Source organism: Pyrus communis, chromosome 7, assembly GCF_963583255.1.
Source record: "Pyrus communis chromosome 7, drPyrComm1.1, whole genome shotgun sequence".
Classification (NCBI taxonomy): Eukaryota; Viridiplantae; Streptophyta; class Magnoliopsida; order Rosales; family Rosaceae; genus Pyrus; species Pyrus communis.
The window spans coordinates 6822001-6843923 of record NC_084809.1 but is presented as its reverse complement, the minus strand read 5'-3'; the positions used below and the strand labels follow the sequence as shown (position 1 = coordinate 6843923).

The 21923-nt window shown below is 36.0% G+C and overlaps 3 protein-coding genes and 2 non-coding genes across 9 annotated transcripts; 3 read left to right on the top strand and 2 right to left on the bottom strand.

The window, feature by feature from the left end:
- Positions 1-5839: 5839 nt before the first annotated feature.
- On the top strand, positions 5840-11251 carry LOC137739652 (heterogeneous nuclear ribonucleoprotein 1-like). 5 transcript variants are annotated; one of them, XM_068479299.1, is made up of 5 exons: positions 5840-6271; positions 6420-6540; positions 6877-7104; positions 7464-8676; positions 10659-11251. In XM_068479299.1, the coding sequence occupies exons 3-5, from the start codon at positions 6883-6885 to the stop codon at positions 10670-10672; spliced, it is 1449 nt and encodes a 482-aa protein (XP_068335400.1). In that variant the 5' UTR covers positions 5840-6271; positions 6420-6540; positions 6877-6882; the 3' UTR covers positions 10673-11251. The 5 variants fall into 5 exon arrangements, with proteins under 5 accessions (XP_068335400.1, XP_068335403.1, XP_068335401.1 ...); XM_068479302.1 differs by having other exon boundaries at positions 5840-6299; positions 6457-6540; XM_068479300.1 differs by having other exon boundaries at positions 5840-6299; positions 6441-6540.
- A 2658-nt stretch (positions 11252-13909) lies between these two features.
- TRNAL-CAG (transfer RNA leucine (anticodon CAG)) lies at positions 13910-13990 on the top strand. The gene has a single exon. It is a non-coding gene; the product is annotated as a tRNA-Leu (tRNA).
- A 374-nt stretch (positions 13991-14364) lies between these two features.
- On the bottom strand, positions 14365-14467 carry LOC137741199 (U6 spliceosomal RNA). Its single transcript, XR_011069229.1, has one exon. It is a non-coding gene; the product is annotated as a U6 spliceosomal RNA (small nuclear RNA).
- A 435-nt stretch (positions 14468-14902) lies between these two features.
- Positions 14903-16423, bottom strand: LOC137738822 (cytochrome b561 and DOMON domain-containing protein At2g04850-like). Its single transcript, XM_068478296.1, has one exon. It carries the CDS (start codon positions 16421-16423, stop codon positions 15101-15103), a length of 1323 nt encoding a protein of 440 aa, XP_068334397.1. The 3' UTR covers positions 14903-15100.
- Positions 16424-17796: 1373 nt separating this feature from the next.
- Positions 17797-21210, top strand: LOC137739705 (GCN5-related N-acetyltransferase 9). Its single transcript, XM_068479382.1, has 6 exons — positions 17797-18041; positions 18280-18351; positions 19838-19925; positions 20142-20274; positions 20418-20456; positions 20914-21210. Exons 1-6 carry the CDS (start codon positions 17852-17854, stop codon positions 20989-20991), a joined length of 600 nt encoding a protein of 199 aa, XP_068335483.1. The 5' UTR covers positions 17797-17851; the 3' UTR covers positions 20992-21210.
- The last annotated feature ends 713 nt before the right edge of the window (positions 21211-21923 follow it).

The window sequence follows — 21923 nt, the reverse complement described above, 5'->3', positions numbered from 1 at the left end:
AACCAAATGATGTGGATGTTGGTGATTAGATTATTGCTTAAGTATTGATGAAAGTGCTTATTTTCTATTAGGAACACATAATTTGGTTTTCCTAACATTATCCTTTAATCCACTAACGCTATCATTTGTCACTATTTAAAAATAATTTTTTGAATTTTTGAAGAAATAAATAAAAGTGGTCCCTGATTAAATTTTGTTACAAGTGAATAAAAAAAAAAATATAACTCATAGATTGTATAAACAGTGTATTTTATTTTAAAGGTTGCGGGAGTGCTTTTTGGTTTGCTATCTACCTTTAGAGAGTGGGGTGCCTTACTAACTCGAGTAATATAGGGCGTGCTTAATACGACTTCATCACATCCCAGGCAGTTGTTTGTAAACAAATTTCAACCACATTTATCCACTTGGCTCGGATTCCATTATCATCAATCATCTTAATATCATGCTTAGTTACAAGTCCACCTAGACTCAGCCTATGGGAGTGCTTTTGCCACAAGAAGTTTTGATAGGTTGATGAAGGAAAGCTTTGCGCACCTGCTGCTTTGTAGTATTTAAATTACTAGTATGGTGATTTGGTGAATGTAAAGTCATTGTGTTCCAACACATAACCTTGCATGCCTGCCGCATTTTATATCATTTGAAAATTAGGGAACGCTTTCTTGCTTCCTACTTATTCTGAATGACAGCTTTGATCTTATTGATAGTATAGTGATTTCATAAATCCAACTTTTTGATCGGTTTTCATGTTTATTCATACTTTTCTTTTTCAATTAACCTCGTCATTTTACATGTCTCAGTTCTTTTAGCTATAATTTAACTTTCAATGCATAAATAGCATGTGACATTTTAGTATAACTATACTAATTTAGTGATGTTTAATATTAAATTAATTTAAATTCTAAGAAGAGAGTTTCAAATTCAGGTGCATAGAGAAAATACTAACACATTCGTTTTAACCATTATAATTACGCATGTCAATAACTAGGTTTATTTAAAGTATTGTTTATTTTGTTTAGGGTTAACTTTTTTGTTTAGTCATTGGGTTTCATACATACATTGTTAATATGTAAACAAGTAAGAATATGATTGGGTGATTAGAAAGAAGGTAACAATAGGAAGGCATCGATTCCTCCTTTGAACTACAAAAACTATATAGTAAATAATATTATTATATGTTTCATGTGATTTGCATGATGCCTATTCTTTCCATGATCAGCACATGCACAAACTAATAATAGTGAACGATGTCGTGTTTGTGGAGAAGAAAGATTTTCCATTAAGATGATCACAAAAACGGTTCTAGTTACAACGTTTGTACGGTAAACTCGATGTCATGTTAGTGGAGAAGAAAAATTTTCATCCTTTAATGAAAATGAAGTAGTATCCCCGGATATGAGATGACCAGACACCTAAAAACAAAAGGAGTCGTGTGGATATATAAGCCTGTATAATGTATAAATTTGGAAGAGACAAGGGTAGTATGGTCAAGTTCTCAAAAAAAAAATACTCCTTTTCTGATGACAATGAAATTGTTCGTCATCGGTTTCACATTAACAGTTGGGTTTCTATTACTTGGCCTCCTTTCATTCCACCTTGCTACTCTATTTTAGTGTGGAGGTTTCTTTTCAATAAGCTTCCAATGGAGGATCAACTTCAGCGAATGGGCATTCTTATGGTTCCAAATCTGCCAATTATGTTGCAATAATTCTAAATCTATTGAGCACTTATTTTTTAAGTTGTTCGCACAATGTGCTTGGTTTTGTCTTGCTACTAAATTTGACTATTCTTCAGCTTCTAGACTCCTCAGATTTATGACTTGCATTTGGAAGATGCATAATAAATTGAAGTTTGAGCCTCTTTCCTTTTCACGCCTTTGTCGTTCTCCTTTGACTTGGATTAAGCATGTTGGAGTTTTCACTCTTGGCCATGTATGTGGTATTTTGGGTAAGCAACTTTTAGTTTCTCTTGAAATCTTGGTTGAGTCTTGTAATCTCCTTTTATAGTTCATGCTCTTTGGCATCCTCCATTTCCTTAGGTCACATTGAATATGGATAACTTTGCTAAGGGTAATTGGGTCTCGCCGCTTCTGGTGGGATTTTCCGAGATTATGTGGGTTATTTTTTTGGTGGTTTCTCTTAAAGCTTGGTACTTCTTTCTATGCGAAATTTCAACCCAGAGCTTGGGACATCATACTTCTTTCTATGCAGAATTTCATGTTGTCATCATTGTTGTGGAGTTGGCCCATGTGCGAGATTTGCAAAATTTATGGCTTGAAAGTGACTCTCCAAATGTGATATCTTGCTTTGCTTTTCGTTATTTTTCTCCTCCTTGGTCGCTTCAACTCGTTTAAAAAATTGTATTTGTCGATTGTAACACATGATTTTTTATTGTTCTCATATATTTCGAGAAGGGAATGCACTTGCTGACAAATTAGCCAATTTAGGGATTCTCTCGTCTTCACTTGTTTGGCATGTTGCTTCTCCTATAGAGATTCATCCTTTTTTGCATTCAGAATTCTTAGGCGTATTGACCTACAGGTTTATCTCCCCTTCTTGATGTGTAATTTTCTTTTTCACCTAATCCTTTGGATTTTCATTTTTCTTTTATTTGTAGCTTGTCTTGCAGGTTCTTACCTTTCATATTTTATTTTGCAAGGGGCTTAGTCCTATGTCCCTCCTATTTTCTTGAATTATCTTTTTCAAGAATGGTAAGATTTATGTCCTCCCCCGTTTCTTTCCTTTATTTTGTTTTTTCTTGTTTTATGAGAGGTAAGATTTATGTCCTCTTTTTCTAGTACCATCGAGAAGCAGGGTCAAGTACTGAAAAATGTGAGAAAAGTGAACAAATTTACATGTGAAAAATGCATGACTGGAGGGTTGAGGTTCAACGTACGCCAGCTACGAGCTAGCTAGCTATATGTGGTGAGAACGGAAAGACCAAAGTCCCTTTCGTGGGGAGCAGGAAGAAATTAGATATGCTAATTGCTAACCATATATTCCAATGTATCATCCAGAAGTTTACCAAATTCAATGACTTTCCATGAGCCAATACTTTATACATGCGCATGCATGCATGGACAAGTAAGTTCGTAGGGTTTATGGTAGGTCTGGTCTACTGCAAGCCGGCATATCCACAGCTTACTTAGCAGCCATGCTCAATACTAGGTATGTATTTGTTAAGAGAGCTTATTTATTTTACAGAATTATTATTCGCACTTCAAAATATTATTTTTGTTTTAACTTAATACGTAAGAGAGAGCTTTTGCTTAATTAAAAGTCAAATTATAATAAAAAAAGGATTAACTAGGAGGACCCGGCATTGCTGTCATGTCATGTAGTTGATGCCTGCAAAACCATGTTAAAAAAAGGCTCAACTCGCAACAACAATAACATGGATATATGGCTGCTGCTAAATATGTGCTCATATGAACGACTAGGTTTATAAAGTTGCGAACTATTATTGTTATGTTTTGATTCATATGTTCAACCATATATTTAAACATTTGTCACTTAGTACTGCTATCTTCTTCACTTATAAGTTTGAAGTTTTAAATTCGAATTTTGTGAATAATGAATTTGATATCAATTTATTTCTTCATTCTTAGTGTGCGTATATCTTTGTATTAAAAATTATATACTTAATACAATCATCATCAATCGGTCATATATAATTTATGGGAATATATATATATTTAATACATTCATCATCTGACTGTTTAGGTAGTGATGGTATTGTAGCCAAATCTTATATTAATTTTTGACTTTGTAATTTTTTTTGGCAAAATGTTTGACTTGTATTTATGTTAGCAGACCATTTTTCTTTTCAAAACTCATTAGTTAAATACATTTATATTAGATTGCTTTGGTAGAAAATTTCTCTCTTCAAATATATTGGTGTAAGAAATACATGGGTGGTTTGTTTCTTCTGCGTCAACTTGTTTCAAATAATATTTGGGTTTTCCTAGTTTCCCTTATAGAAATCTTATATAAAAAGTTCGAAAATTTAGCGGAAAGTGACTTTGAACATCTAAGTACTCGTAATATAAACTTGACCATTATTTTATTACTCGTAAACAAATAAACAAAGTTGTTGACATGGCTACAAACTGAGTTACATCTTGACTGACTTGTTATTATAAATAAATATAAGTACTCCTATACATAGTAAACTAAATCTTACTCTTAACAGACAAGTTTTGAACAATAAAAAAAAATTTTAAATACTATTATTTTCCCAACATAGGTTTGGAATTTTCAATCAGAGTTCAAACTCTCAAGTATGCATTCTTATGACCATAAGCTCTGTTTTGCCGTACCGTTTGACCCGATGGTTAAAAGTACGCTAACGCCTCTTGTGGTACCACGATTGCATAAGAGAAAAATTAATCTGTCATTACATGTGTGATAAAAAAATTATAAAAGGTTATATATGAAGTAGAAGGATTTGTATTTACCACCCCTCATTTGCTTGCACCACCTTTCTAATATATTTTTTGAATTCGGCACAATACACACATGATACATGTATTTAGTAAAATCAACATCTCAACTGTCATATGGTGAAAATAAACACAAGTATTTTTCTAGCAACAGTTTAGTATTGATAAATTCTTTATCTTTTTACTATATATTGGATGAAATCAAACCCTTAGCCCAATTTCTTCATCCACCCTTAGTGAATAGTGTTTAGACGAGTGACTTACCACATTTCCTTTTGAAAAGATACAAGATGCCATTCATTGAATAAAGGGCAGACATTCGTGCATGAAAAATTCAACCCCGAAAGAATTTGCAAACTAGATCCAAAAAATACAACAATAAAGCATGACTAATTGCAAAATAATAAATAGACCTCAAACACTTTGTTGAAAGCTTAGGTCTTAGAAAAATCAATGGAATTGATAAATCTCAAATTACACGAATATCATGTGACAACGAACTCTCAAATTGTATCGAAATAAGAAAAATGATGCCCATAGGCCTTAAAGCATATCTAAAAGAGATGTCAAATTTTAAGAATAAATTTTAACTTTGACAATGTATGTGGCACTTTGCTTTTCACCTGATATGTCAAATTAAATTATTATTTTACTACATGATATTATTATAATAAATATTTTAAAATAAAAAATAAATAAAATGCATTTAATAATTAATTAAAAAAGATTTGAAGTTGCTGCCAATTGGCAACAAGAGTGATGGCTGCCAATTATGTCATATTACATAAGATTTGACTTTTCGATTGGAAAATATTGTCGTCGTCTTTTTTTACTGTTATGTTATTGATGATTTGAACATTTTGACATATCTTTTGGAGATGCTCACGTTGCATCACTCAACCACCGCCATGACCTCATATAACACCAAATGAAGTAGATCCAAGAAAACAAAAGGTCATTCGAGTTAGAACATTAGAACTCAACGATATTTCTAAAAGATGAGATGTCTACTATACATTGTTATTTTTTCTTTTATGATGATAAAAAAAAGTAAGATAAGTGATAATAATAAATACACTCAATTTTTTTCTCTCATGGGACACATGATACATGCAAATCTACAAACTTTATGTATAAAAAAAAAATAATAATTAAAAAAAAAGCCTTAATTTACCAAAAGAAGAGGGTAGTAGAGTGCACAAATTACAAAACAAAATGAAGAGCAAAGGAGATCAAGCAAAAGTCATCAAAATCAACGGCTAGTATAGCATTGGGCCCACTTCGACGTGGTATGGCGCGGCATAGGTAATGTGTAAAACAATACAATGGAGGCGTTTCCCCAATAAGTATATAAGGAATGAACGGGAGGGACAAGCCACAGACTGATCTTCTTCCCATTGTTAGATCAGACATTTACCAAATCTCCACGATTTTACTTCTCATTAAATTTTGTTTTTTTGGGCAAATTTCTCACTACCCATTTCTCAAAATTTCAAATTTTGCAGTCAGAAATTCAGAAAAAAAGAAGTTAAAAAATAGAAAAAGAAGGTGAAAATCTTCATCTTCCCAATTTTACAGACTATATATTCCTCACCAGACCCTCCATACACCTTATCTTTCTCTCTCTACAGCCTCTGTTTCTCTCTCTAGAAATATACATTTTTTTAATCTCTCACCCATCTGTTTGGTAACTGGATTTGTATTTGGTAATCAAACACCACCATTGAAAGAACAAATACAAAGGTTGGAGGGGGCATATATAGAGAGGAGGTTGAACATGCCCTCTGTTCTTATTCCTAGAGTGCCTCCTCTCAGATCTTAGTTTTCTTCAAGGTTTGGCATCTGGTTTTTTGTTTAATCGGTAGGTATGATGAAAATCTGATTTGGGTTTTTTATTTTTGATCTTTTTCTGAATTGGGTATGTGGATTTGGATCCAGCTGAATTTTTCTGATTGATATTTTCTTTTGGGTTTTCTTCTAGATGTGCTAAATTGCGGTTCAGTATTTGATCGGTGCAGGATCGGCTGTTTCTGAATTGAATCCGGGATTACTTGTTTTCGAATCGGATTACAATCTGCTCGTTTGAAATATTTCATAGCAAGGTACCGGTCTTTCTACTTTGGATTGTTGTTTATATTAATCCGCATTTGATTTTGATTAAGTGGGTGTTTATTGTGGATAAAGGAGGGATTTTTATTTGAGCTGCTGGTGTTGCTTTGAGATTGGATTGGATAATTGTTTGCATCTCATTGTGCTGGAATACCTTCAGCTTCTGTTTCTCATATAGAATTCTATTGGATCATCTGTTAAATGCTCCTTCATTTCCAATTGTGTCTGAGATTGCGATAAAGTTCGTTTTCTTTTGAGGTGGATTAAGTGTGATTTGCGTTTGTGGATTTTCTCAAAGCTTCAATTGATGTAATACTTTTGGCTTGTAGGAAAAAATGCAATCCGATAGTGGTAAGTTATTTATTGGCGGCATATCTTGGGATACAAATGAAGAGCGTCTGAAAGAGTATTTCAGTAGTTTTGGGGAGGTGGTAGAAGCAGTGATCATGAAAGATCGGACCACAGGCCGTGCTCGTGGTTTCGGTTTTGTAGTTTTTTCTGACCCAGCAGTTGCGGACAGCGTCATAATGGAGAAGCACAACATTGATGGAAGGATGGTAAGCAAACTACTTCCGTTTGGTTGAAACGAGTGGCTGTCAGTTACATTCTTATGTTCACAGTGTATCGTCATGTATCATTATGCCTTTTGTTTTGAATCACTCAAAATGTAAAGGAAAATTCATTTTCTTATAGGGGTTACGGGTCTGAAATTGTAATTGCAGGAATTCGTTTTTACTGTGGTTCTGTGTACAACTAAATTTCAAATTCAGCAAGAGTAAATCATGCTTCTCATTCTTTTATCTTTCCTTCTATCAGTTTTATTAACGCATTGCTGTATTATTCTAAGCTGATCAATTAATTTGTAGTGCTTGTATCATTTGATCTTCATTTTTAGCGTTGTGTTCTCTATTATCAGGTTGAGGCTAAAAAGGCTGTTCCTAGGGATGACCAAAACATATTGGGTAGAAGCAGTGGCAGCATCCATGGTTCTCCAGGTCCTGGCCGCACAAGAAAGATTTTCGTTGGAGGTTTAGCGTCCACTGTCACAGAGAGTGACTTCAAGAAGTATTTTGAGCAGTTTGGGACAATCACGGATGTTGTAGTGATGTATGATCACAGCACCCAGAGACCAAGAGGCTTTGGATTCATCACTTATGATTCAGAAGAGGCAGTGGACAAGGTTTTGCTTAAGACATTTCATGAACTGAACGGGAAGATGGTTGAAGTCAAGCGTGCAGTTCCCAAAGAGTTATCACCTGGCTCCAGTCGTAGCCCTATTGGTGGATACAACTATGGTCTGAGTAGGGTCAATAGCTTGCTTAATGGCTACACTCAGGGGTATATTCCAAATACAGGTGGAGGCTATGGACTTGGTAGATTCAGTCCAGTTGCTGGTGGTCGTAGTGGATTTCCTCCATTTGGTTCTGGTTATGGAATTGGTATGAATTATGAGCCAGGCTTGAGCCCAGGTTTTGGAGGAAATGCAAATTATAATAATAATAATAATAATAATATGAACTATGGACGGGGTGGATTGAGTCCTTATTATATCAATAATTCAAATAGGTTTAGCAATCCCATTGGGTATGATGGCGGTAATGGAGGAAACACATCTTCGTTTTTCAGCTCAGTGTCTCGGAACCTGTGGGGGAATGGGGGTGGTGGACCTGATGGTCTTAACTCCACAAATTCTAATGCTTACATTGGATCAGGAAGTGGGACCATTGGAGGAAGTACATTTGGAAATACTGGGGCTAATTGGCCATCTTCAGCAATGTCAGCTCAAGGCGGAGGAAATAATGTTTCTAATAATAGCAGTAATCTTGGTTATGGAGTTGGGGATAACAGTTATGGTCTGGGAACTGGAGGTTATGGAAGAAACAGTGGTGCAAGTGTGCCCCCTACATCTTCATTTGCTGCATCAAATGGTGGTTTCGATGGGTCCTTGGCTGACTTTTACAGCAGTAATTCAATTTATGGAGACCCTACTTGGAGATCATCAAATTCCGAGCGAGATGGGTCTGTCCCTTTCGGTTATGGGCTTGGCGGCACAGCTTCTGATGTTTCAGCTAAGAGTTCTCCAGGTTATGTGGGTGGTTATAGTGTTAATAAGAGACAGTCAAACACAGGTTAGCGCCACTGAATTAATATGTTAAGCAACTTCTTTTTTTTTTAATCTATTTTTTGGTATGTTTCTTAGTTTTATTTTATTTTTTTGTAAGATAGGGAACTTAATTGTAATTAATTTGAAATTGACTACTTAGGATTTGATCCTAAATTTGTAGCTTTTCTGTGTTATGGTCTATGTTAGGCTTATTAGCTGAAAAAATATGAATAGGCAAAGCTCTTGTTAAGCTAATGGTTGCACTGCAAAATCTTATTGAATTTTGTGACTGGTCTAGTTTTGTGACTGGTCTAGTTAGTACAAGTGAAACTTGATATTGCTTATCTGATTGTTATACTCATCCCAGTTCATCAAGCTGAACTTATGAAGTCCTTTATCCTGTTCGTTACATTGAGCGCAATGCCTTTTGTCCTTTAGTGGCTGTTCACGTGATACCACATTGCTAGGTTGTGATTCTTACACTAAGTAGTAAGTGTCTAGATGGTCCTTTGCTTCATATTAGTCCCCTTGCTTATTTTCCACGCAATTCTTCATTTATATCCTTGATAGTTGATACTGGCTGATAAGTTTGTTACCACAGAGATGGCAGCTTTGGCGTTCCTATATTATATCATCTATAAAGACTCTTTTGGAGCCAGTTACGACAGAGTGTAGTGCTTTGGAGTCCTAGGCTTATTCAATTTTATGCGAGTTTAGTTAAGGAATAGAAAAATTGGGACTTTGAGATAAAAGGAAAAGGCTTTGAATGTTGGAGCACTGGCGTAATAATTTAAGTTAGCTTTTGTTTAGTGTTGGTAGAAGTTGTAGCTGGACAATGAGCTTCTTGGCCACTTAACTAGATACGACCATCAACCTCATGGTAATTAGGGGGACAATTGTCCCAGATGGGTATTGACTTTGCAGGATTGAGGAGTCAATCAGCTATATTTTATTTCATGTTATAGTGTTGGTAGGGCATTTCATCGATTTCTCTTCCTGCTTATGTGATTCTAATGAAACTTCTACTTTTTTGTTTGTGATAAGAAGATTAGGCAGCTTTCATCAATTTCTCATCTGTTCTTGAAGGAATGGCACTATGACTTTTCCGAGGGGATGGAGCTCTCATTTCCTTGGATTGTGTTTGTTCATGTTTTGTTTGACAGATTTTAGTGTTGCTTCTTGTTTATTGGCCGATCTGGATTTTTGAGTGAGCTTTCTCATTAATATGTTGGCGCGCGTGTTCTGGGGTCATAGAAAAATAAAGTGTATGAATTCTTTTTGTTCTGCTAGACCATAGATCTCTCTATCACATTCCCTTGATGATTGAAATATCACGTTGATTCTTTAATTCTCTCAGCTAGTATATCTTTACACTTAACTAGTGAAATTGGGTTTTCATAATTTCATTCTTGAAGGCAGTTCATTTGTAAGTATATTACTTAACGATTCTTTGAATTTTATCTCTGTGTACTGTTTTCTGTCTCATGGATGCATTAGGATAGCTAACAAAGATACTTAACAACTAACAGATACATAGAGGGATAGAGAATTTAGTCAATAATTGGAATCTCATTTCGCAATCCACGTAGTGTCTTCAAATTTGAGTCAAGATTTGTTATACGTCCCTGCCATCATTGAACAATCGCAGTTTAGATTATAATGGTGGCATATTGCTTGTTTATCGGAACTTGTTAGCATAAGCTCTCAGTTGGCATCTCATTACTTTACTTTTACCCATGAGTTGGCTAATGGCTACTCAACTCACAGCTTTGTAATCAGTGTCTGAGTAGGAAGTGGTTTGCATGAATTTGATCTTAAATTAAAGTTGTTGGTTGATTCTACATCGTATGCCTTGATTCTAAATTGTATTCTCTGGTGGATGATATTTCATATAAAATGAAATCTATTATGCATATATGTATATATAACTGAAAACGTATTGCTTCGTTTGATTAATCTCTGATATTATGATACTTAAAAGCTCCTCTCCATCTGGCTTTTTTTCAGGAATTGCTGCCTAGGATCATTGTTCGTTGCTGATATCACGACATTGTAGGTGAAGATAATCTGGTGAAGCAGGTGAATTGTGAATTTTGCACACCGCCCTCGTTTATACATCTCAGTAAAAATTGGTTAGTAAGAAGAGCTAACTGGAGTGCTTGTTTGCAGAAGTAAAAGTAGAGAGATAGGAGTTAAGATGGATTTTGTGTTAATGCTTTGAGTTTGAGTTACCGATTTTAGGTTTTTTTGTTTTGGTCTTTGAGTGAGATGTAAAATCAGATTGCGGGATGTAGTCAGAAGTGTATCATGCATCTCCGGTGAGGCAGCGATACCCGAAAGGCGAAAAGAAAAAAAAAAAAAAGGAAAAATGATAGACTGATATATATATATTCTTCTTCTCTCCTAGAATTTTTATCTGTAACATCTCTGGCAATTGGTTATGGTCAGGGAATGCTTTTTTTATATTCTTTTATTTTCCATTTTTCTGTTATTTTCTTTTTGTACCTGAAATTAATGTCGATTTATTAGTGTGAAACGTTTAAGGGTGACCCAGCTAGGGGACCCCATTAATAAGTCATCGCATATTCTGATTCTTTCTTTGTCTTTGATGACTTGGTATGCAAGCAATTTTTAAGATTATTTTGTTTTTAGTGTGGTTATGTTTAATGTTTTAGGTTTCTGTTGACAATTTGATCAAATTGTCATTTTCTAGCTTTGTTGGGTGGAACAATGCTACATTGCATTCTAAGGTTATGAAATAGTATCTATTTACAACTCACGCTTGACTATGTGATTGTTTAATTGATGACGTGGTAAATGTGGAATTCGTTCTTGGGCGGATGTAGAAGTCGCATTTGCACATTGAGATGAAATTGTATGATGTGGCACGTAATTAGCTCTAACAACACTCTTTTTACCTCTCACACATCCACTGTTAATTTTTGCCCTTTGATTTTTTCAATCTGTTTGCCAATGGTCGGAATATGTGAAGGGGTAAAAAAGATGTGTGTGAACTGCATCACTCTAATTTATATCCATTTGGTGCAAATGTGGCTTCTATGTCAGTCTAAAATCATCAATCATCAATCACGTCTTCAATTATTATAGTACTAGACGACCAAACAACTAAATGGCATGAATCAATACAATCTCATAATCTCAAGGTGCAATGGGAGAAAATTAAAACTTTGTAACCACTTTTTAAAAGACATTGGGAAGGAAGGACGTTTTATGGGTGAAAGCCATATCGTTTGTGACTTACAGATCTTTCATTTGGAAATCGCTAAACTTAGAAGGGATAAATTGGGGTTAGCCCAAATAATAGTGCTTGGCTGTAAGCACTGTTCTAAAAGGCCTTGTCTAAGCCCGCCTAGGCGCTAGGGGGCCTAGCCATTGCTACATTAATCTTTAGGTGTTTAATAAATAAGAAAAGATGCATATACTCGCCTAAGCGTCCGCCTAACTCATTTTTTTGCATTTATAGTTTCAATAGATTTGTTAGATACTTTGATGAAACACTCATTATATGTTTGTTCCCAATGCTTTTAATATGTTCTACTTTATACTTTATATATCATTCTAATTTGTAATTTATGTTTCTCAATACAATTATGTATTTTTTAAATATAAGTAACACTTATTTATATGATATATAATAAGTTTAAATAAAACAAAAAAAGGGCCTAGAGGCCCCGCCCCCTAAGCGACTTATATTCACCGCCCCGACTACCACTTAGCAATTTTTAGAACATGAGAAATGATATTCATACCATATTTTTGTACCACATTTTCATACCACCTTAGGTGGCATTTGATCTGGATAGCCACATCATTTGAATTAATCAGATTTTTAAATTTAATAAACTAATAATTAAGAAAAACTAATTAATTAAATGAAGATTGTGGTATACAAGGAGTCTTTCTCCTTCATTTCCTTGAGTTTTGCAATTTTTTCAAATGATGTGGCTGTCCACATCAGATGTCACTTAAGGTGTTATGAAAATGTGGTATAAAAAGTCATTTCTTCTAATTGCAAATAGCAATGCCTGTATGTAAAATGTAGCTCATTAAAAACGCAAAAAGAAAAATTTACATACTATTAAATCGAGACATTACGGTAGCATATACTGAATCTATTTAAATTACTTTACATAACATTATATTATTAAATTAAGACACTACGATACCATATAACATGTATTGAATTCATCTAAGTTGCCCTCTCCTCTGCACCGAGAGAAGCTTATGATGGTGGTTCCTGATCAGGCAAAGAGTGCGACATGCATTATAAAAGAAAGGCACTATTTAAGTTTGAAAATCTTTGAAAGTAATAAAAAAGGAAAGAGAAAATGATAGAGGACCCCTAAAAGAGAGACCAACATTCCTTTCACACTCGTTTGCTTCCCTCTGCTTTTTATCTCACTTTTCTGATTCTCGCTAAATTCTCTTTGTGAGGATACTGAAAATTTATAAATCATGTTCATTTATTATACTTTGTGCGATCAGAAATTAGTTTAAATACTTTTATTCAAAAATAAATATAAACAGTATTTGATAAAAATTGATCACAAGATATAAGATAAATGAACACAATTCACGAATTTTTAAAATCTTCATAAAAAAAATCCCGCGAGGATCCTGTTGGCACTCTTCCACGTCTCTTGTGGGAATTTCTGACAGACTCGGAATACTAACAGCCGAAAAGTTCAAAGCACAAAAAGTAAAAAGAAAATAGGAGGATTGGGTAATTGCGACCTTTTGACCTTTTTGACTCTCTACTGCCAGATCAATCTCTTTCAACTTTTTACATACTGCAGTTACTATTCAAGATGTAAATTCGACACCAGCAAACAGTGATATGAAAAGTTCATGGGTGGGCAACAATGCTGGATACCCAACTTTTATTTAGAAGTGATATAAGTTGAACTTATTGAACACTTGCATTTAAATTCTGCTCTTGAATACTTATGATAAGAGTTTAATTTTCGTCTTTTTATATATATCAAGTCCTATTTTAAAAAGAAATATTTGAGAGAGTTACTCATGAATTCACTAGACAAACTTACTAAAAGTCGTTTTGATAACAAGTGGATATGATTAAGATTGGTTAAATATGATTAAGATTATTCCAAAGTTTTACCTAGTAATTGGCTGGAAAAAAAAATCTTTTGTTAAGTGTGAGATACAAGTTGGCATACACCCAAGTAGTTGTTCTATCATCAGGTATATCTAAAAGATTGAAAAGCTGATCAATTAATGTCAAGATGGCCGAGTTGGTCTAAGGCGCCAGTTTCAGGTACTGGTCCGAAAGGGCATGGGTTCGAATCCCATTCTTGACAAATATTTTTTATAATTTTCTTCCAAGCCCGTATTAATAATTTAAGATTATTTTTTGTTTATGCGTAGCGCATAACTTAGTAACACCATGACGGTTTATGTAAAAACAACATTAGAAATTTATTCAAAATTATATTTCTCCTTGAAAAAATAGTAAAATCAATTAGAATTGTTAATAATTTAAGATTATTTTTTGTTTATGCGTAGCGCATAACTTAGTAACACCATGACGGTTTATGTAAAAACAACATTAGAATTTATTCATAATTACAGAAGGAAAATCATGTAAAACTTAGTAACACCATGACGGTTTATGTAAAAACAACATTAGAATTTATTCATAATTACAGAAGGAAAATCATGTAAAAATGACAAAAAAAATTTGGACCATTTCTCGATTTATGCGTGTCATCCTTGCGCAGGGGCCATGCTAATCTTCTCTGTATCGTTCCAATTTTATCGGATGTCCCCGAAGGGACAAGCCTTGATGTCAAGTAAGAGTATATAAAGTCATTTAGAAACCTTGTTTTGGCCGATGTGGGACGCTGGCTTCCGTTCTTTTAGTAGTCAACTTTACTTCCCACCTTGGGCTTTCCTCTGTGGACTGAGTATCCTCATTATCCTCAGTCATAAACCCAATGAAGCAATCAAGTATCGAGTAAAACTGTGAAAGGTAGACAAGTTTTGTACCTAAACAACCTAAGAATCTAAGATTTCTTCCTTAAAGATTAAACAAATTGAGTTAGATAGGTGTTAACCCAGATCGAAAGAATTGGAGAGTACCAAGGGTAAAAAACCCGACTTGTAAAGTAGTTGAGTGAAGCTTTGGTAATGGAACAACATCAACAACAACTTTGTCCATGATCTCACCTCTTTACAAAAATATGAAGAAAAAAAAAAAAAAAAAAAAAAAAAAAAAGCAAACCAAAATTGCAGCTATAAATATGATTCTTGAAATTATGACATCAAAACAAGAACAAAGAATTATCCTCACACATTAATTAAAAAAAAAAAAAAAAATCCTCTAAGTCGACCTTCAGACAAACAACTTGTGTTCGTGGATTGATAAATTTCCATGGGAGAAGCATTGTTCAATACTGTGATGCCTCTGATCATCTGAAGATTCCGCTGCCTTTATCCGACGCTCCAAATATACCTTCCCTCCTCATCTTCTCCTCCTTTGATTTTCTACAAAAAACCACCCAAGAATTCACCTCCAAAGCAATGCAAACCCCAATCAGTGTAGACAATCCCAAGCAATAAACCAGTTTCGCAAAAGACCTCCCTTCTCCCATCACCTCAAAACCTTGGAAAACATTCACCACACCCAGCACCACACATGCATACCCAACTAAATGGTGGTAAGATTTCCAGTACTTCCTGTACTTGTTTGTAGTTTTAGGTCGAAACAGTAGTGCTAGGGTTTGAAGCGCTCCCAAGCAAAATGCTGCAAACCCTAGCTTCCTGTGGAGCCCATACTGGACCCCAGGTGACATATCCCCAAGCCTAATCCCAATAGCAAACCCTACAGTCCCTAGGAAAAAGGCAAACAGTTGGACCCCAGCGTGCACATAGAACCATGTGGGACCTAATGATTGTATGTGCCTGAGGTAGCGTGCAAGCACTGCTCCAATGGGAAGCATGATGCCCCATGCAATGGCGTTCATGATGCCATGCACTGTTCTGAGTGTGCCAATGTTGGAGTGGTGTGTGGCCGTAGTGCCTGACATGACATCAAATGTTGTTATCGATGAAAGGTCGTTAGCGGTGGTTGGGTGTATGGTCGGCGAGTAGCCTTGGACGTAGAGACCACGGTTCCACACGTGGTGGAGCTTTGTCTTGTTCGGCGTGAGTTTCAATGTAGCGAATATTTGGATGGAAGCGCCGCCGTGGACGGTGGCCAATTTTCCACCGTATAGGGTGGCAGACGAGGAGAGAATGTGGATGTCAAGAGGGCGGGAGAGGAGAGGGCGTTTTTGGAGCTTTGTGGTTGGGTCTAAGAGGTAAGGGAGGACGACTATTTGACCGGTGCTAGGGTCCGGAAAGGCGATCAGAGCACGTGTGCCAGTCATTTCCGCAGAGGTCGGGTTGATGCCCCACCCGACCCACCCGGAAGGGGATATGAAAGTACCAGAGAAAACAAGGTCTAGGGTGGCATTGTGGGGATGGAAAGTCCATGCTATGGAGGCTTGTTGGGTAGGGAGTGTGATGCATTTTTGAAAGGTTTTAGTGGAGGTGGTGGTGGTGCAATGGGTAGAAAATGTGACATAGGGAAAGGAAAAGAGAAGGAAAAGGGACAGGAGGAAGAGCATATTGATGGCTGGGAAGAAGGGTTGAATATCAAAGAGAGTGGAAGCTAGGGATATAGAATTGGTTGGCAAGCTTTTGTTAACATTTAAGTGTTTGGTATTGAGGTTGATGTAATTGATCATCATGGCTGTGGAGGACTTATGTGTTTACTAAGCACTGCTTAGCTTTGAGGTTAAGGCAACCAAAGTGTTTGTTTGGTGGAGTAGAAAATGATGCTTCAAGTGGAAGTGGAGGTGTTTTTTTCTGATGAATTATGATGGCTAAAAATATTTCAAGGATTGTGCTTGGCTTTGAAGCAAGGGAATTTTGATTACTTTATCCTAGAGAGCATCATTATATAGAAAGTAGAAGCTTGAGCACAATTATATATTTCATTTGCTTAACTCAATTAATCAGATCATCACCCAAAGGGCCAAAGACGTTTTCTTTTGGCTAATTCCTTGCCAAAGTTAATCCCTTTTGTCTAATTGCCCATTGGTTCTCATTTTCTTTCCTTGAGTGAAAATTACTTGCAATTTATATACTACTTATACTGCATGTGGTTTAATATTCTAGTGGATAAAATGTTGAGTTTCTATCAATGCGTCTCGGGTTCGAAACTTCCCCCTCCTTTAAATTATTGTATTGATCCTAAGTAGAGGCAGGGCCAAACGAGGCTAAGGCTACCTTCCGTCCTCGACCAATCAGACATTCGGGAGCAAGGCATTGTGTATATTCATTCGATTTCAATCAGCAACTGAGTGAATCCGTCTCCATTGCCTAAGGTTCGCAAAGTAAAAGCAAATAGTTTTGAACTCTCCCCTCCTAATAGTAAAAAAAACTTTAAAAATATATATATACTACTCGTACTAGAATCACCCTTCCTAGAGGGCGTTATGTCCAATTAGTTAACCATGATTAAGGAATTTAATTCATATATAAATAATATTATTAAGATAAGAAAAAAAATTTAAATTACACTTCTTTCCAAATTTGTTTCAATCAAATATTGAGATTTGTTAAGGGTTACTTTTACCTAGGAAAATTTGAGTTGTTATTGGGGTGGGCCTTGGTAACTAACGTGGTGGCTAACAGTCTTCCCGGCTTTACTCCCTTCATTCTTTTTCTTTTGTCAAAAATTGTAATCACTACTTATTAATAAAGCCTCTTTGTTAACCAAACAAGATGAAAGATAATTGAATCGTATATTACAAAAAAATGATTGAAGTAATGCAATTTTGTACAAACTAAATTTTGCTGTATATTTTTTCTTCTTTCACTCACATATCATGACATCATATCCCAAACCTCTCTTCCCTCCCACATTTTCTCTCCGTTACTCCCTCTCTCCTTCACATTTATCTCCAACTCTCTCTTCCATATATTTTCCAAAGAAATAAAAGAAATAAAAAAAAAAACAAAATCTAAAAGCCAACTTCTTGTGGTTGAGAGAAAGAACTTTGACTTGTATTAGTCTTTGTAACCAAACGGCGTCGTCGGGGGTTAACTAATCTTTGCCATTGTGACGGTCAGTTTGTACGTGCGAGTGTGAGAGATAGGAAGGGAAACCAGCGATGGAGCGAGAGAAAGAGAAAGTGAGCTTGGAGGGAGGGAGAGTGATACTGGTCCCGTACATGAAGGAACACGTCCCAAAATACCACGACTGGATGAAGGACCCAGCTCTCCTCCAAGCCACCGGCTCCGAGCCCCTCACCCTCAACCAGGAATACCAGATGCAGCTCACCTGGACCCAAGACCCCAACAGTACTCTCTCTCTCTCTCTCAGGTGTTTTTGTTGGTTTTTATGTATTGCCTTGCTTTTTCGTAACAAAAACTGAACTGGGTTTTGACTAATTGTGGATTCTGCAGTTAAAGGTTTGATCTTTTGGGAAAAAAAAAGTGTTGAATTTAGTTTTGATAAACGATTGGGGGTTTTTTGTGTAGTCGTATTACTGGTTTGGTGAATGATTGAAAATTTGGAACTTGGAATTGGGTTTTGCAGAGCAGACTTTCATTGTATTGGATAAGCCATTGGTTGTGGGAGAGTTCAGCCATGGAGGACCCCATGTGGAAGGTTAGCCAAATTTACAGTCTTTCTTCACAAATTACTTTCTGATTGGTTGCTGAGAAAATTAAGGAGAAATGTGAATGATTACTTATCTTAAGGAGAATTAGAATGATTACTTATCTTAAGGAGGATTAGAATGATTACTTATCTTAAGGAGAAATTAGAATGATTACTTACCTTAGGTATGCAAAGTACATATTTTTAAGAACACTTGGTTATTAAAAAAGAGTGCTGTTAAGCCATTAAGCCCACCCCAGTGTCTTATTTCCACACCCACCATAAAATGATACTCTTATTGACAAATTTATCCTAGTATAAAATGACCTTTAAAGACCTAAAGACCAACCAATCATGTCTTGCCACATAATTATTAGTTAAATTGATTCTTTTTAAACAAATTATTAGTTATACTGATTAAAAAAAACCTAAAATATCATAAATAAGAAAAAGAAAAAAATATCATGAACCCCCACAAGCTTTCCTGGGGAAGGAAGTTCAGAAATTAAACTTATCAGGAAAAGGGTGAATTCGGACTTGACAAAGCAAAGCCTCGAGGCTCGCAATAAAGCACATGTTGTGGAAGGTGTGATCAAGCTTCACCAGAGAGTAGAGCAAGTTAGTCTTCGAGACTATTATAATGTTGAGATAGATAAGGAGAGAAGCTCATAGTCCAGATTACATTAGGGGACTCACGGATCCGACACTCGTTGAACTCCGATTGTGTTTGGTGTTTTGGAACAATTTGGATACCTACCATATACTGAATTTGGAGGAATTTGATGTTAGGGAAAGCCAGTGCAACACCAAACTATGAGTGAAGCTCTTCTAATTTAATCACACTCTCTCTTGTGTGGTCTGAATTCAAATTGGAAACGATAGAAATTGGGTACTGAAGCGGTTTTCGAGACGTGGTGGTGCTCGATGGTTGTTGATAGAGGAGGGGCGCTTGGTGTTGGGGATTTGGGGAGTCGATAGTGACGGTTCTGCAAATTTTCTGGGGAGAGGGCTGCTGCTGGTGATATTTGGAGTTCTTGGGTATTTTCATTTAATCATAATTGTTTTTTTTTTAATTTGTATTAATTTTTTTAAAGCAAGAAAAAATTGAAAAAAAAATATGTAGGGTTATTTTGGAAATAATGGTGGGTAGGAAAAGAGTTGATGTATTTTTTCACTTTTTATAGTGGGTGTAAATATAAGGTGGGTGGGGAAATAAGACATGGGGGTGGGCATATCACCACTCTTAAAAAAAATGAACAGTTGATTGGATGGTTTTAATTGAAATTCCTGAGAAGGTTGTTACTTTTCTAGTTTTCAGCAAGTAAACTTGGGAATTGTTAAGTTGTATCAGTTTACAGGATATTGCTCGTGTTTTTATGATCAGTTTCTTTTTACTAGAAATAGAGGAGGAAACAACGAAAAAGAACATATTTTCAAAGGATTTTGTTTGTGTTATGATTAATGAGTGAGTAACGGTATGATTAATGGTTTGCAGCCATGATTGGTGATGTGAACTTATATATGAATGACCTGGACGATCCCCACATGGGAGAGATTGAAATAATGATTGCTGAACAGAAAAGGTACCTTCCTTTACTTTCTTCTGATGGTAAAAAACAGAAGTGATTGCGTTCGAGTCAATCTGGTTTCCCTTTGTTTTTCTATTTGTGTATGTGCTTGTTCGTTTGAAGCATTCCAGCACCAAATATTTATGCTTCTTCCTCACTTAGTTTTCACTTTAGGGACTATTATATGTATGCTATAATGTAATTTTTCAGTATTTTCTCTTGCTAGTTTAGTCGTGGTAAAGGACTTGGGAAGGAATCGGCCTTGATGATGATGGCCTTTGCAATTGAAAATTTGGCGATCCACATCTTCCGTGCTAAAATTGGGGAACAAAATGGAGCATCTCTTAGCTTGTTTCGGAAATTGGTCTGTCTGTGTGTCTTTCTCCCCCTCTTTCTGATTTTCTCGTATCACAAACTCATGCAATGTTGGCCTCTCATATTCCCCTTGCATTTAATTTGCACTTGTTTTTCCTTGTGGCTCACTAAACTCTCATATGGTTGATGTAGGGCTTTGAGGAGATCTCTCGTAGTGAAATCTTCAAAGAGGTGAGTCCAATTATCTTTATGAAATTTGCATATGCGCACAGGCTTTAGTTGGTCTATGCAGTCGACATCTCGACTCCTGGGATTCTTAACGGAAATACTCTTTTCTAATCTTCTGGTTCTCTGTATGACCTTGGAGTGGCTCAGACTATCATGATTACTTATAACAGACGTCGATTTACAATTTATATGCACTGCCCAGCTTCACATCATAAAAATTTCCAATAGTTTCATGTTCTTAAAAGGGCCCTGATACCTGTATTGTAAAGAATAGGAACCGTTTTTTCTTTGATGATTTCGAGAATTATCTTTTGAATAATTTCTTCAAAATCCACAAACAATGGAAATTTAAACGTTCTACCGGAGAAAAAAAGTTCAAGGTGCTTGGTTAATTTTATACTACATTCAGTGTTGGAGCATCATCCGTCCATTTTAACAAATTTCTTGTCATATATGACAGGTGACATTGGAGTTACATGTAACAAAGGACAAGCATGAGGAGTTGCTGCAGATAGGTAGCTTCGTGACTCATACCTAGCCGTCAAGGGCCTATGATCATGCTAATTCTCCACTTCACAATCAACGTCGACTCTTTTGCCAGTGCTTGGTATGCAGAAAAGCTACGATGTTGTTTAGACTCTACCGTATCATAGAACTTAACCTTACTGAACAGGGCTATATCAAAATGTTAGGGCTAGAATTCACATTCAATCCTAATTTGAAGATGATTCATGCTGGTTTACTAATTTTCTATCCATTTTTCACCCTACTTTATTTTGCTTATTTCCTTTCACCAGCTGGTTTATTAGTAAACTATTGCTGTAAACGCATACAGAGAAAACAAGGGGAGAGGGGAAGCAAGCAAAGCGCATGACTTTAGAACGTACAAATGTGGTCGAAGTATTGGTAGTAAAGACGAGTAGAGTAGTTCATCCCGACGGTTTGAATATTTGGCCCGGAAGTTGGGTGAGTCTGGGGGTATTCTTTGAAACTGAATCCCCAGCTTGCCATATAAGATTGAATGTGGTGCTGTTAGCTAGTCTGCAGAGATGTTTGAAACTTGAAAGCAAGAGCTCCGGTTTGATTCATGGGCTGTAACTGGTTGTAGGTGTTGTGTAAACTGCCGTACTCCCGATACAACTGCGCAAGGAGCGATGATAGCCTTCCGGTTGGATCGACTGCCAATGCAATCCATCCTGTAGAAGCTTGAGTAATTCTGCTAGCAAAATTTGGACGCGTCTGGTGGATGGGACGAAGGTAGGGTTGTTGTACCTGGACGTCACTGCAAGAACCGAAGGTTCAGTTGGTCGAAAAGGTCAAAATCAGAGCAGGTTTTAGTTTTAGCAGACGAGGTAAGCACAAGAAAATGGAGAAACTGATTCAAAAAAATAAAATAAAATAAAAAGGTCTTGCAATTATTGCCATGGATTAATGGATATTGAGCTTGAAGTACAACAATAATTAATGAAG

Excerpts from the sequence above, each read along its gene's own strand:
- LOC137739652 (XM_068479299.1), top strand. The coding sequence starts at position 6,883 with ATGCAATCCGATAGTGGTAAGTTATTTATTGGCGGCATATCTTGGGAT. Across the intron at positions 7,105-7,463 it reads ACAACATTGATGGAAGGATG|GTTGAGGCTAAAAAGGCTGT; the intron begins GTAAGCAAACTA and ends CTCTATTATCAG.
- LOC137738822 (XM_068478296.1), bottom strand. The coding sequence starts at position 16,423 with ATGATGATCAATTACATCAACCTCAATACCAAACACTTAAATGTTAAC.
- LOC137739705 (XM_068479382.1), top strand. The coding sequence starts at position 17,852 with ATGGAGCGAGAGAAAGAGAAAGTGAGCTTGGAGGGAGGGAGAGTGATA. Across the intron at positions 18,352-19,837 it reads TGGAGGACCCCATGTGGAAG|CCATGATTGGTGATGTGAAC; the intron begins GTTAGCCAAATT and ends AATGGTTTGCAG. Across the intron at positions 20,457-20,913 it reads GTAGTGAAATCTTCAAAGAG|GTGACATTGGAGTTACATGT; the intron begins GTGAGTCCAATT and ends CATATATGACAG.